At 37.7% G+C, this 14,517-nt stretch overlaps 1 protein-coding gene across 16 annotated transcripts in view; it reads right to left on the bottom strand.

Annotated features, from left to right (window-relative positions):
* Positions 1-4,618: 4,618 nt before the first annotated feature.
* The window catches only part of ADAM22 (ADAM metallopeptidase domain 22), a 254,828-nt gene continuing 244,929 nt past the window's right edge, over positions 4,619-14,517 (bottom strand). For all 16 annotated transcript variants that reach the window (XM_031939952.1, XM_031939953.1, XM_031939954.1 and 13 more), the window contains 2 exons: positions 7,546-7,669; positions 4,619-5,432 (listed from right to left, as the gene is read on the bottom strand). In XM_031939952.1, coding sequence (XP_031795812.1) covers positions 5,412-5,432; positions 7,546-7,669 — 145 coding nt within the window. In that variant the 3' untranslated portion in view covers positions 4,619-5,411. The remainder of the gene's footprint in view (positions 5,433-7,545; positions 7,670-14,517) is intronic.

The following is a 14,517-nucleotide window of genomic DNA, read 5'->3' as shown; positions in this document are numbered from 1 at the left end:
GACTGAATCTAGATTTTTCTGCCTTCCTAGGTAACAATTCTCCACCCCTGATCAACTAACCCCTTTTTGATATGGAAATTGGAGAGAAGTGAAAGAGTGCCCCCCTCCACTCTGGAGCTTTCCATCCCTGGTTCCCAACTCTTTGTGTGTGCTTTGTTTTCTAGCCTTCAGAAGTGATTGTAATGGTAGAAATTGGAAGTGATAGAGGGGGGTAAAAAAATCAAGCTTTTGAGGAAGTTAGAGAACTTTGCAATATCTAGTTTAGGCCAGGTGGGTGGCCACATATAGACAATGCACATGTCCAGTTTTGTTTAGAAGAACAAATCCTGCCATACAAATATCGTTTCTTAGTTTAGTTTACAGAATAAAATGTGTAGGGTGTATATTTTGGGATACATTTGAAACAATCAACAAACAGGGAATTGTCTTGAAATGTTGTGGGAGGGGGTTCATTTCCTCTATCTATGGGTGAATGTGGGGGAACTATCTGTGCTTAACATACTTCATAGTGAGCACCTGCAAATATTTCCCAGTGAGGGCATCTTAACCATATGCAAGTTTAAACAGCCAGAGGCCATGTGTATCGCTGTCAGTTTCTGCCAGAGCCATCAGACACCTTCCTCTTCCATGAAAATTATAGGTGGGAACATTTAAACAACCTTTTGCCTTCATCAGGCTGAAAGAATACTCTTCTCATTCATAATCTCCATAATCATAAAGGCTTGTTCTTTTTAGAAAAGATCTCTGATAAATGTCTGTCCTTAAATAGAAGTTCTCTGATGAATGCACTCTTAAACCAAACATTTTGGCTTAAGTTTGGAGAATACTTGTTAAGGGAGTGTTTTAGGCAAAAGAGTTTCTCTTTCAAATCCAATCCATACAGCTAGAAAAATAATCTGGGTAGCCTTGGAAATATCTAGGGAAAGTATATTAGATACTGAGAGGGAATTAAAAGATAAACATTGTTTTATGTATTTATAGGTGTATATTTACATAAAACATACACATATAATACACATATATTTAAATGTTGATATATAAACTGCTACTAAAAGCAAGTACTGCTTTAGAGAGGGAATTACTAAAACGCTGATATTTTCAAGGTAAAGACTTCTCTGAACCATCATGATGCTTACTAGTTGATATAAAAATGTTTGAATAAATTTTAATAGAGCTTTGTATGTGAGACTTAAGTAAAAATAAGCAATGGCATTAGGAGAATGAGTTAAGGGCCTGAAAATTTAACGCATTTACATAATACCACAAGGAGAGGGAAGAAATAGTCAAAAGCATCATATGAAGTTAGCTAAACAGAAGATATCTGGAAAAATGGATTAGGGTCAGTTCCAACTTTGGCACTAACCCACTATATGACCTTGAATATTTTATTTGATTTTTTTAACCAAAAAAAAATTTTTTTTTTTTTAAATTGAGGAAGGCTCCTATCAACTGCAAGAAATTTGGCTAAATGTTGAAACTTTGCTAAATCAACCTTTTAGAAAAACACTTATCTCAATGGACTTGGCCAAAACAATGGTTCGGGATTAGAGACTATTTTTACAGCTTGATTCTATCAAGACTTTTGGATTCATTAATCAACTTAAACAAAACCCACATAGTAAAATTCTTTCTTCCTTCCTTAGGGATGATTTGGGACTTCTACAAAATACAGCCATGACAAAAGAGTCTAGGAAATATTTTCCTTCACAGTGCTTCAGTGTCCATGGACTGGCTGATTCAATTCCAGTGGCCACTTTTCATGTAGGGATGTTGCCTTTCTCTTTGTGTACTATTTGCCCTTGTGGAGACCATTTATTGTCATTATAGAATTCCATGGCAGTTTGTGCTTCCTGCCTACAAGAAGTATGGCTTTGTCAGAATTCAGGGCACTTGACCATTTCCTTGAGAGCTTTCAAGGGACTAAAATGAACCTTCCCTTTACAGGGGCCTCCCTAGTCACCTATCTTAATGATGAAGGGGTAATGAGAGATTGGTTGAAAACAAAATTATCAGGGCAACTGGGTGGTGCAGTGGATAGAGTACAAACCCTAAAGTCAGGAGGACCTGAGTTCAAATGTGGCCCCAGACACTTAACACTTCCTAGCTGTGTGACCCTGGGCAAGTCATTTAACCCCAATTGCCTCAGCAAAAAAAAAAAAAAAGAAAAGAAAATATAATTATCAAGGGACTTTGAACAATTCCTTTAAACCAAGGGATTGTTTTTAAGTCATTCAGTTGCTTTTTACAAGAAGAAATTGTCTAACATTTTGTCTTAGCCCAAAGCTTGAAGAACAAAAAGCTGGGGTTCAAAGGAAGTGTTGTAAAGGCCCCAGTACTGTTATTCTGTGCTTAATACAACCATATTACAATGGCCTTCTGCAGTGGATTAGTTTCTTAGAAAAGGATTCAGGTGATTCCTTTGTTTCCCTCTTTGGAAACAGGGATGGTGTATGGCAAGGATATTGGATTTGGAGCTAGATCAAACCCACTTATTTCCCATGTGACCTTGGCACTTAACCTCAGCAATCACTCTCCTCATCTGTAAAGGAGGGCCTTCAACTTCTATGACCCGATAATCCCTCTAAAACCAATCTATAAAAGTTGTTTGTGCTTGTGTTTAATATAATGGACCCATCGTTTGTATGACTTCATCAAAAGTCCTATGAGTTTAGATCTGACATATCTCAAGTTCTAAAAGAATTGTATCTCCAATCAATAATCTGTGTAAAAGAACCTAATAAAATGGCATAGACTGAAAAATCATGATATAACATTGATAATAGTCTTTCAACTTCTAGCAGTGTTACCATTATAATAAACATAAAGTACTTTTCCCATAACTTTTAGCTGAAGATTACCAAAGAGAGTGACCTAGAGATCTTAGGAGCAACAAACAGTACTCATGGACTGACTTTGTCCATTTCCTCCAAACGGTATCCCCTGAAAGGCACATATTCATCATTTCCATTGAAAATAATGGGAAAGAAGGGAATAAAAGAAAGATAGATCAGCCTGTGACCTGTAGTTACAAGTGGATGCTCTCCTTGTGAAGATGGAGCACTCCGACTGGACAACAGATTTCTATGAGGTACACTAAATGTAAGTTATTAAATTCATTCATCTGTCCCATGTAAGCTACACAGTACCCATCTTATACTCAATACTGGAGAGCATTCAATCCACATTAAAGGGAGAGGTCTTGTTCAAAAGCCACTTTTATTCACACAGTCTCCAAAATCTCTTGGCCCTCCTTTCCATCAACCCTTTGGTCACATTGGCAAATACTTACCCAGATTTTAGCAAGAAGGTTTTGCATTTTTGATACAAGATCAACCTTCAAGTCATATCATGTCCTTCCCTTTAAAATGATCCATGTGTTTTGTATTTGAAAGTGGATTGGATTATTTTTTAAAAAACATATTCAAAGATGTATAATAGTCAAAGGAAGTTCATGAATATAAAAACAACACAGAAGGCTGCTTGAGCACTTGGCCCTCTCCATTCTGGATGCTCATAGTTTCCCTGTGAGCACTTAATGAAAATTAAGAAGGGGAGCAAATTAAGAGGGGCAGCTGGGTGGTACCATGGATAGAGTGCCAGGCCTGGAGTCAGGAAAACTCACCTTCCTGAGTTCAGATCTAGCTTCAGACAATTCCTAGCTGTGTGACTTTGGGCAAGTCACTTAACCCAACTTGCCTCAGTTTCCTCAGTACAGTAGTAAAATGAACCAGAGAAGGAAATGGCAAACCACTCCACAATCTTTACCAAGGAAGATTTTAAATGGGGTCCTGAAGAGTCAGACATGACTGAAAGGACTGAACAAGAAGTGAATTAAGAAGCCATCTTTGAAATTTTGCCTGTTGCTGACCATTCATTTCAAGGAAAAGGGTCAAGAAATGAGGAGACTGAGGAAGAAATAATATATATATCAGTACGTATCACCAAGTGTCTCTTGGTTCTACCACTTGTCTAGTTCATTAAAACAAATCATCCATTTAGAAAGACCCAGTGGGATCATCACCAACTTCCAGTCTTCCACTTGGTTGAATTGGAGGAAGGAGTCTTTTAAATTAGAATTCCTATTTTTCTGTGAATCGAAAAAATAAAATTCAGGGTTCAAAATATTAGCTTTCTCCCATCAGCTGTTTTTATAAGCTTGCAAATACTACACACATTGTGTATGGCCTCTTCAGGTTTCATTTATCAGCCTACTAGGATGGAAACTTCCAGTATTCTCCAATTGTCTAAGCGTGTCTGGTAGGTTTCTTTTGTTTGTTTTTCCCCAGGTGACTTCCTGTTAACTGGCTCCAAATTGTCTTCATGTCCAGCAATATAAGTGGACCAGTCACAAATACATGGAAAACTGTAGCTGATAAGAGTTAGGATTGTAGATGTTGCTGGAAGAAAAAGGTGGACGACCGGACAACCTTTAGGTCAGGGAGTAACACAGTACCTAAGTGCAGGGTACCAGCTGTCATGTGCCACGTTAGCACAATGTCCAGGGCAGGAAGCCCTGATTGGCCTTTTGCTGTCTTGATCACTTATTCCAAGCCTCCGGGACACCCACAATTTAAGGTGACATCAGATGTTCTGATCAGACACTAGTGCTGGAGAGACACACTTACATCCCCGACTGCTATATTTACAATTTAACCTGCTCATCATCTTAGAAGACCATTGGATCTGTAGTGATGTTATTAGTCATGAGCGACTGTTTAGGCATTTGGCAAAATACACTTGTGTGTAACAGCTGTTTTTGACATTTAAAAATGTTTACTTATGTACAGTTGTACTTCTAGACTGAGAATATAAACATAAAAAGTAAAAAAGGATGTACATTTTAAAGTGTATGTAGGCTGTTAGCCTCTCATAGCTTACAATCCTGCAGAAAGAGTCCTGTTATGTCTTAGCCCTGCATGCTAGTTTCTACTATGGTATGTTGTTTCCTTAAACGTGGAGAACAAATGAAAAAAGGCTCATGCACATAGCATTATGGTCTATGGCGAGGATGTGCTTCAAGTACCCAGTTCTGGACCCACAACTGACCTCATTTGGACTGCATTTCCCTTCTGGGAAACTTGCCATATAGAGGACCTGTGAATTACTCTTAGTCCTATTTGTCTATCTATCTGTCATGCGGATTATCCTTGGCCCTACTTGGACTATTTGTTATTCTGTGTTAAGTTATATGATTCCCAGGGTTCTTTACATGGTTGGAGTAAAATTCTAAGCCAGCAGTGGAAAAAAAAAAATGATCCAGGGATGAGATCCAGCTCTCTCTCCTCCTTGGCTTTTCTGTGGGTTTTTCATATCGTCTGAGGAGCAGATACATTTGCATCGACTCGGTGAGGCTGAATTTCTATAAAAGTTGAAGTAAACAGTTCCAATGTGTCACATGTAAACAGTTGATCTTAAATGGAGGTCTCCCATAGCTGCGCAAAACAAAAGAAAAAATATGAGTTTAGGAAGTTGGAATCAAGTTCACCATATTCCTCATGGGAATGCTTGGAAAGAAATATATTTACTTATCCTTATTTTTAAATAATAGCTTTTTAATTTCAAAACGCATACAAAGATAGTTTTCAACATTCATCCTTGCAAAACCTTGTGTTCTAAAATTTTCTCCCTGCCTTCCCCCCACTCTCATCCCCTAGACAGCAAGTAATCCAATATAGGTTCAACATGTGCAATTCTTCTAAACAAAAGAAATACATTTTAAAAAGGGCAGAGGGAGAATGGGCACTTAGATGGGGACTTAGATGTCCAGAACTGAGCCTGGAATCAGGAAGATTTCTCTTATAATTGCAAGCTACAGATATTTAATAAATGTGTGTCGAACATGTTTTAAGAAGCTGGACATTTTGGGACTTCTCCCATTGCTTCCATAGCAAAGACATAAAAATGATTTGGCCTTAGAATGAGAAAGGCAGAGTTCAAGCTCAACACTCGTTAGATCCTTAAATGTTTGTTGACTGGTATCATAAGAGCTAGCTTAGAAGCTAGCTTTCTAAATATCTGAAAGCATATTCCTTTCATGACCAAGACCCTTCTCTTCATTGTCTTTGAGATGAAACCAAAGAATATAGGGGCAGGGCTCTATTTGCAGGTAAACACATCCCAGACAGCAAATACTTGTCCACTGGCTTGTACAGGTATGACATTTGAATCCAAGTCGATTAGATTCAACAAATATTTATTCATATCTGCTATGTGCAAAGAAGAGACAGCATGGTATAGAGAAAAGAAAGCTGGCTTTGGAGTTGGGAAAGCTGTTTGAGTCGTGGACCTCTGATACACTCGCTGTGTAAACTTGGGCAGGTGATGTCACCTCTTCCAAAGTCTTAAAACTACACATTGTGTTGGGGTTGTCGACCAGCATCCGCGGGCTAATTTCCTCATCAGGGGTTCCCCACACCAATGAAGTCACAGGCCAAGACGAGTGGAAAAAAACACAAGCCAGGTCTTTGGCTTTCTGGGTACCTTATATCACTGGGAACATTCAGAGGACAACACTCCTTCTGACAATACAGGTCAGCTGCTTCTCAATAGCCTAAGATCTTGACTTAGACATCCCTTAACTAAGATTTGGAAATTTGTTTTGTTTTTTAAATGTTTTGATATAATTCGTTTCTTTTGTACATTTTATTTTATCCATTTTAAAAGATAATTATGAAAAGAGGTCCACCAAAGGAGCCATACAGAACCCCTGTAGAAAACTGCCTGGAACCCAAGAGGGTAACTTGCTAAGGATGACGTAGCTTCTAGATGTAGCAAAAAAGGGATTTGGAGCATACCTTCTCATTTGAATGCTAGATCTCTCTCTCACTCTTTCCATCCCTCTCTCTGTCTCTGTCTCTGTCTTTCTCTCACCTTTTTTTCTCTTTTTCATCCCTACACTGTCCCTAACAACACACCGCATCTCACACCAGCAATTAGTGATACAAATTTTTAAAAAATAAAATCTTTTCTGGTCCAAAGAATCTGCACTGCTTAAAGGAATCAGTTCCAAGAAGAATCAATCTCACTCCCTAATATACCTGCTTAAATTGGCATTTTCATATAAAATATGCCAGAATTGAGAGACGAAGTACATGGATTGTCTTTCTCTGGGTCAAAACACATTTCCTAGCATTTTCTCTCTTCAATTAAACTAAACCAAATAAAATAAAACCAAAAATGCAACCAGAGGTCAGATCAATCTCCTGAAGTATTCTATCCAACTGATTCTTTTCTGTGGGATCTATAGGTGAATTAATGACCAACCAACTTCAGCAGTCAAATATCTCTGAACAATGACCAGGGAGACTGGTGATTTACATGCAAAGAGCTCATGCAAAATAAATATTCTAAATATCCCATGTAAGGACTCTGCCTTGCAGTTTAAACAAAGTAAGGGAAATGGAATCTCCTATAAAAATTATAGGGTTTGGGGTTAGAAAGACCTTTGGTTAGAGACACAACACACCCTTCATTTTGCAAATGAGAAAACTAAAAGCCAGAGAGATTAAATGATGTACAATAAACACATAAAGTTGCTGCACATACCCTGGCACTTTGTCGGTTCGCCTTCTTCTCCTCATCCGGAAGTGGAGGCATTGGATATGGATATTTCCTGCTGGAGGCAATAGATCCAGTAGAGGAAGAAGGAGATTTGGCAGGAGACAAAGTCCTGAGATGTTGAAAACACACGAAATAAATGGGATGTCACTGACTAATAGCAACCTCCACTATTTAAAAATCTGGCTCAGAATCAAATATGATCTAGTTTGAACTCTCTTTTCTGTGACTTAAGGTTACTACTAGAAATGCTCACTAACTACTTGTGAATACCTCACTATGTCATTTACGACTCTGGAATACTGAAAATCTTATTTCTTCACTCTCAGAACTATAATGGTTTCCCCAATTGAATCATATTTTGTAAAACTATAGTAAGTACACACAACAAGTGGTCTATTGCTAGATAGGAAGCTAGCCTGGAGAAGACCTAATAAGAGCAAGCAATACTGGTCCCTCAAATATGCAATAAAACAATTGCTGGCTGATTTTTACCCTCAGTGTGGGAATGGTCGAAAGAACAGGAACTTCAATTATATCTTAAAAGACTCTTAAAATACAACATGACAAGTAACATTTGTTTGCTGGTAAGTCACAGAATTCATGCATTCAGAGGCCAGTCGGTTAGTTGTGAAGGAACATAAGCAAGTACAGAAATGCTAAGAGTAAATTAGTAGGCATGCAAGCGTCAGAGAGCGCAGAGTTCCAGCCAGACAGAGTTTGATGAGAACATACAAAAATGGTCTGATTAGTCGCTGCAATCAGCATTTCTGTAAGAAGTGAGTGTAATAAGCAGTAGCCAGTAAACCTTGGTATTTCCGTGGAGGGCACACTGTGTCAATAAGGCAGGGAGCAGCACTTTATTGACTGGAATTTTACACATTATCAGCACCATTCCCTGTCCTCCCCACCATCTCCATCAATTTCCCAAACCCTTACATTCCTTTTCTAAGACATTAGAAAGACATAAGACATTTTCCTGGCAATAGATATATTCCAGAAAGAAAAAATAAAAATTCTGAAATAAGCAAATGTAAGTTAACCAGTAGTGTATCCTGCCCATTCAAGTGTCATTTCACCATTATATAATAAGATTTGTTCCCCTGACATCAAAAATCAATGTTCTGGTCTGGGAACTTTCTAATAGCTGTTGGTTCTCAGTGACCCAAGTCACTCCAGTGGACATCAATGAATTCTGTATAGGCCCACAGCAATGACCCGGTGAGCTACCACCATCTCTGGATTCTGGTGCTCTTAGATTCTCTCCTTTCTGTGGGTCTCCCCCCCAAAACAAGAGGGTATTGGCCAAATCTGCCTAATGGACAAAAATGGAAAGCTCATTAGGCTGTTACACAGCCTCCACCCAAATGACAGAGACCGGAAGAGAGATCACCAGCATCTAGCAATCTGGAGAGACTTTATCCTAGAACAGCACCTAATAAAATGGGGAGAAGTCCTTTTGTCTTTTTTAATTTAGAGGGATAATTTTCAGTTTACATATGAATGTTACCCTTTTCCCCACATCACAATGGATAGCTGTGGACTTGGAAAAAGGAAGAACTCATTTAAAATTCTTTCTTAGATACTATTGGTCAAGCACAAAGGACAAACAATAATGACAACAACAGGTTATGTGACCCTAGGCAAGTCAGGCTGAGTCTAAGTTTTCTCTTCTGTAAAATGGGGATAATAATAACATCTATTTCATAGGATTGTCAAAAGGATCAAATGAGATACTATATGTAAAGCACTTTGCAAACATTAAAGAGCTATGGAATTATCTATTGCTTAAAGAGGTACATTTTAATATGATATATCTCCCTATACAAGTCTCCCCTTTTAAAGAAAATTCATCTTTTAAATTAGAATAATGTCCAGTGCTAGAGTGGTTGACTACATAGGAATATATAATTGTTGTTGTTATTATCATGATTATGAGATCATCCTGACTTTTCTCCCTTTCCCAAATTCTTAGTTATTTTCATCCCATTTATATTGATATGTATGTGTGTGTGTGTTTATTTATTTATGCTGATTACTCAGCTGAAACAAAGGCTGCTCCAAAGACTTCCAGAAAACCAACTAGAACACTACAAAAATGTGAAAAGGGTAAAAAAAAATCTGCCTTTAGTGGGTGCCTGCTTTTTTGAGTTCTGTTGACATAGCTGTACATGCTGTTGATTTCTGGGGGAAAGTGATTAAGAGGGGTGAGAAGGGACCATGTGATCCTTGGTGTCTAAAAATATTATTCCCTTTCATTCTTATATAGCACTGAGCTGAACCACTCTAGCATGGAGCATTTTCCTAGGACAAAAGATGAATTTCCTTTAAAAGGGAAATGTATCCCATTAGAATGGATCTCTTTAAGCAATGAATAAAATGAAGCAGGATAAATCTTCATATTCTGAAACCTTCATGGGTCTCAGTGACTTCTGGGAATGGCATTTATTCAAGATCATATTTTTAAACTCATTGAAGGTTAGAGTTTATAGCTTCTTAGAATTCTTCCAGGATAATTTGTTCATAAATAACTGGCCTTGGGTCTATGTAAGACAGTGTATTATAGTGAGAGGACTCTGGCTCTGGAGTCAAAGGATCTATATTCAAATCTTACTTCTGATATAACCCTGTGAAACTCTGGGAAAATCATTTACCCTCCCTAAGTCCCAGTTTCCTTATCTATAAAATGAGGAGACTGGGAAAAAACTGTCCTGTCCAACTCCAATCAATCAACAAACATTTATTAAGCAATTACTATGTGCCAGGCATTGGAAATAAGAGAATGAAACAAGTCCTACACACAAAAATTTTACCTTCTAGATTTATACAGGATTATCCTAATATATGGCAAAATACCTTGGTAAAGTCTGAATGGAATGACTTGAAAGATGCCGAAAAACCAATCTACCCACTCAATTTTATTTCCAATTACCAAACATTTAAGAAGCATCTACTATGTGGAAGGCACTGGACTAGACTCCAGGGAGACAGAGACAAAAATGAAATAGCCCCTGTCCTCAAGGAGCTTCCAGTCTCTATTGAGGAAACAACAAAATATACAAAGTAATTTCAAGGAGAAAGCACAATCAACTGGAAAGGTCAGGAAAGGTATCATGTAGAAAGTGGAACTTGCCTTGTGTTTTGAAGGAAGCTGGAAGCAGGGGTGAGGATGGAATTCATTTCAGACATGGGGAAACAACCTGTGCAAAGGGATGGTGGTGGGAGATGGGATGTGGAGGTATACTAAATAGCTAGAAGGCTGATTTTACTGATATAGAGAGTATATGGGGGTAATAATATTAAATAAGACTGGAAAGGTGGGTGCCATAATCCAGAGGTCTTGAAATGCTAAAAACTCTGAAGCAATAGATGGTGAGTATCTTCTGACTAACAAGAGTGACACCGTCTGATCTGTATTTTTGCAATGCCATTTTGGCAGCTTGAGGGCAGGGACTTTTTTTTGGTGGGGGATGAGGTTGTTGTTTCTTTGTTTTTGTTTTTAGCCTGTATTCCTCACTCCTAGTAGAGCACCTTACACTTAGGAGGAAACCAATTACTAATGCTTATTGGATAGGATCAAATTACATTGCACATGGGCTCTCTTTATCCAGTATGTTATTTATGCAACCAGTCTCTCTTACTCTCTCTCTCTCTCTCTCTCTCTCTCTCTCTCTCTGCTATACAGCTATTCTAAAGTCCCTTCATTGTTACTAATCCACTTCCTTATCAATAAAATAAAAACAGGAATTCCTAGAGGAAGCTAGAATCAGAAGCACAGATCATTCTGATGTTTGGAGAGACATAATATTACCCCTGTTTTATTCCTACACACACATATGTATATAAAAGTTCTAGTATCTTTTCTCTCAATATTTCTCATGGGTATTCCAGGAACACAGGAATATCATCATTTCCCTAGTCCTAGACACTGTGCCTCTTATAATACAACCTAAGATTTTAATTGCCTTCTTGGTTGCCATAAAATACAGATGACTCTTTAGCCTTTCAATCTTCTACAACAAGGATATTATGAAAACTAATTCAGTTTGTAAAGCTACAGTTTCTCCAAAAATGCTCCAAACTCTTTAAATAAAGACATGATTGTCATACAAATTGCTCACACAAATCACTGTCCTGAAGAATTCACAAATGACCACAGGATTTAATTGTCTTCCATTCATCAACATGTAGATTATTTTGAATAAGATTGTCAGAAACACCAAATGCCAATTTCTGATTCTTCAGCACCCATTGCAGTATTTGGCACATAGTAGGCACTTAAAAGTTTGTTGATTGATTATTTTTATTTCTTTGATCTCTATCCCATGAGAGATATGGCAATAAATTTAGCTCAATGCTTAACCTGAAGCTAAATCATCCTTTCCAACACTGAGAGTATCGGATTCTATCACTTAGGAACTAAAAATTTTAAAGATCCAAGTCAACTATAATTAAAATAGCAGCAGCAGCAGCTACCCCTCCTTTTAAACTTTAATAGAAAGATATCAGACTCATGATTTCATTAATATCAGGAACTCCAAGCATGGAAACACCCTTCCCCTAATGCCAATGAGTCATTCCTTTGATATTTTTATAGTCCTAGATACTAAATATTAGATAAATTCTGAACTTCCAAGATTTCCTGGAACTCTAAATTAAGTAACTAGCTCAGTCACAAAGTTGGTTCCTATCTGAGACAGGCCTTCTAACTCCAAAGCTGGCTCTCTAGTCGCTCCAAATACTGCCTCTCTTCATTGTTATCAGTTGTAATATGGAGTGGAGAAGGGAGACAAATAATACCATGACAGCATTAGGAATAATAATGATGCCATTCATATAGTTCTTAAACTTTCCCAAAGCATTTCTGGGGCTATAATCTCATTTGATCATAACAATACTCCTATGAGGGAAACAGAGTTTACATTTATTTCATCATCTCTATTTTATATATGAAAAAATTGGGACACAGTGCTATACTAGACCTAGAAATGTAAGACCACTTAAGAGCTCCCCACATCTCCAGATTTTCAGTACTGTCTGCCCTAAGGTCATACCAAAAGAGACTCAGAGCCCACCTGGAGTGTCCTTGTCTTGTTTTTGATAGAGTATGAATTTGGGTTACACTAAAATGCCTAAGGTTGAATCCTTTTAGAGAAGTTTCCCACTACCACCACCGCTACTACTACCTCCTCTGCTACCATCACTGAACTAGAGTTAGCTCAGATCACATTAATCTTCCTAGACTGGATCAGAACCAGACAATTTAGAATCTCATAATCTCTGAGTTAAGAGGAATGTCAGAAGCCATATGACATATCACAACACAAAACAAATATCCTTGATGAATGACCTACCTACCCTTTGTTTTAAAGATTTTCAGTGAAAGGGCACTCGTTATCTTTCAGAGAATCCTATTTCCTCTTGATATAGTTCCAATTTTTAGGAAAACCTTTCCTTGAATTGAGCCTGAGATTATTATTTTGCAACTTTCCCCCATAATTCTTATGAAATCACAGGTCCAATCAGACCCAAAAAATACTCAACAAATTTCTTCCATACAGCCCTTCAAATATGGGAAGAGGGCGACTGAAGAATCATTTATCAGTCATCTCTTTGTGACTCTATTTGGGGTTTTCTTGGCAAAGATAATAATGTGGTTTGTCATTTTCTTCTCCTGCTCATTTTACAGATGATGAAACTGAGGCATGTAGGTTTAAATGACTTACTCAGAGTCACACAGCTGGTAAGTGTCTGAGGCTATATTTGAATACAGGAAGATGAAACCTTCTAATTCTAGACTCAGTGCTCTCTCTACTTTACCATATAGCTATTTCATATGAAGACCAACACCTTCTCTTCTCCTGGCTAAATTGCCTTAATTCTTTCAACCAAATTCCATATGGCACACTCTACATTTCTTTCACCATTATGATTGCCTTCCTCTGGATACTCTCCAGCTTATCAGTCTTTAAATGTAGTGCTGAAAATTGATAAGAAATGACCCAGGACAATAGGAACATTTTCTCTCTATTTGTAGACACAGTGACTCTTATAATGCAACCTAAGATTATATTTTCCTTTTTGGTTGCCGTACAACAATTGCTTCATATTGAGTTTGTAATCCTGTACAATTCCTAAATTATTCCATAGTTGAGAGGAATTATTTCATGCTTCTTCCATCTTTTTCTTGATTTGTGAATTTCATTGACATCAAGTGTAAAACTCTCCATTTGTCCCTCTTCAATTTCACCTTATTGGATTCAGTTCAGTGTTTTATAGTCAAGATATTTTTGGATCTTGACACTCTGGTTCCTAGCTTTGTATTATCTGTAAGTTGGACAAGAATTCTACTCGTACAAACTATTGATAATGATATCAAACAGCACAGGATTGGCGTCAAATAGAGTTCTATCGTGAGCCTCTTTGCTAGAAACTTCATTCCAACTTCCACTGAACTACTAATGAATGATTTCTTTTTCTAATTGATCATTCAACCAATTCCATCTTAGGTACTGAATTTTCTGTCATGTATGTCTGTAACAGTCGGAGAAATCACCACTATATTTTGCTCTGGAAGTCAGGAATCATATGTACAAGAATTACAATGTACTCTTTACTCTTTGAGGTTATTTTGTTAAGAGATGTAGCCTTGAAATCTCAAAAGGCAAGAAAAGCAGAGCTGGCTTAAGCACAAGGTTGCCATAAGCATGAGCCAAGGAATTGGGGGAACACCCAAGAGCTTTGAACCAGAGGGAAAGCAAGAATGATTCCTGCTGTCCTAAGACTTTTTAAAATTTAATTTTAAGCTTCTAGGACAGTTCACTGACTCATCAACACCACAGAGCTATCAAATTGGCTGATCCCCAAGAGCTGCAGCAAGGTTCCCCCTGGTTATCTCAAAGTAGAACAACCCTGGGCTGTAGCCTTTTATTAAGCTATCATCAACAATGGCTTGTGACC

This window comes from Sarcophilus harrisii, chromosome 5 (assembly GCF_902635505.1).
Source record: "Sarcophilus harrisii chromosome 5, mSarHar1.11, whole genome shotgun sequence".
Classification (NCBI taxonomy): Eukaryota; Metazoa; Chordata; class Mammalia; order Dasyuromorphia; family Dasyuridae; genus Sarcophilus; species Sarcophilus harrisii.
Note: the sequence above shows the minus strand (reverse complement) of the source record. Positions and strands in the feature narration are given on the sequence as shown.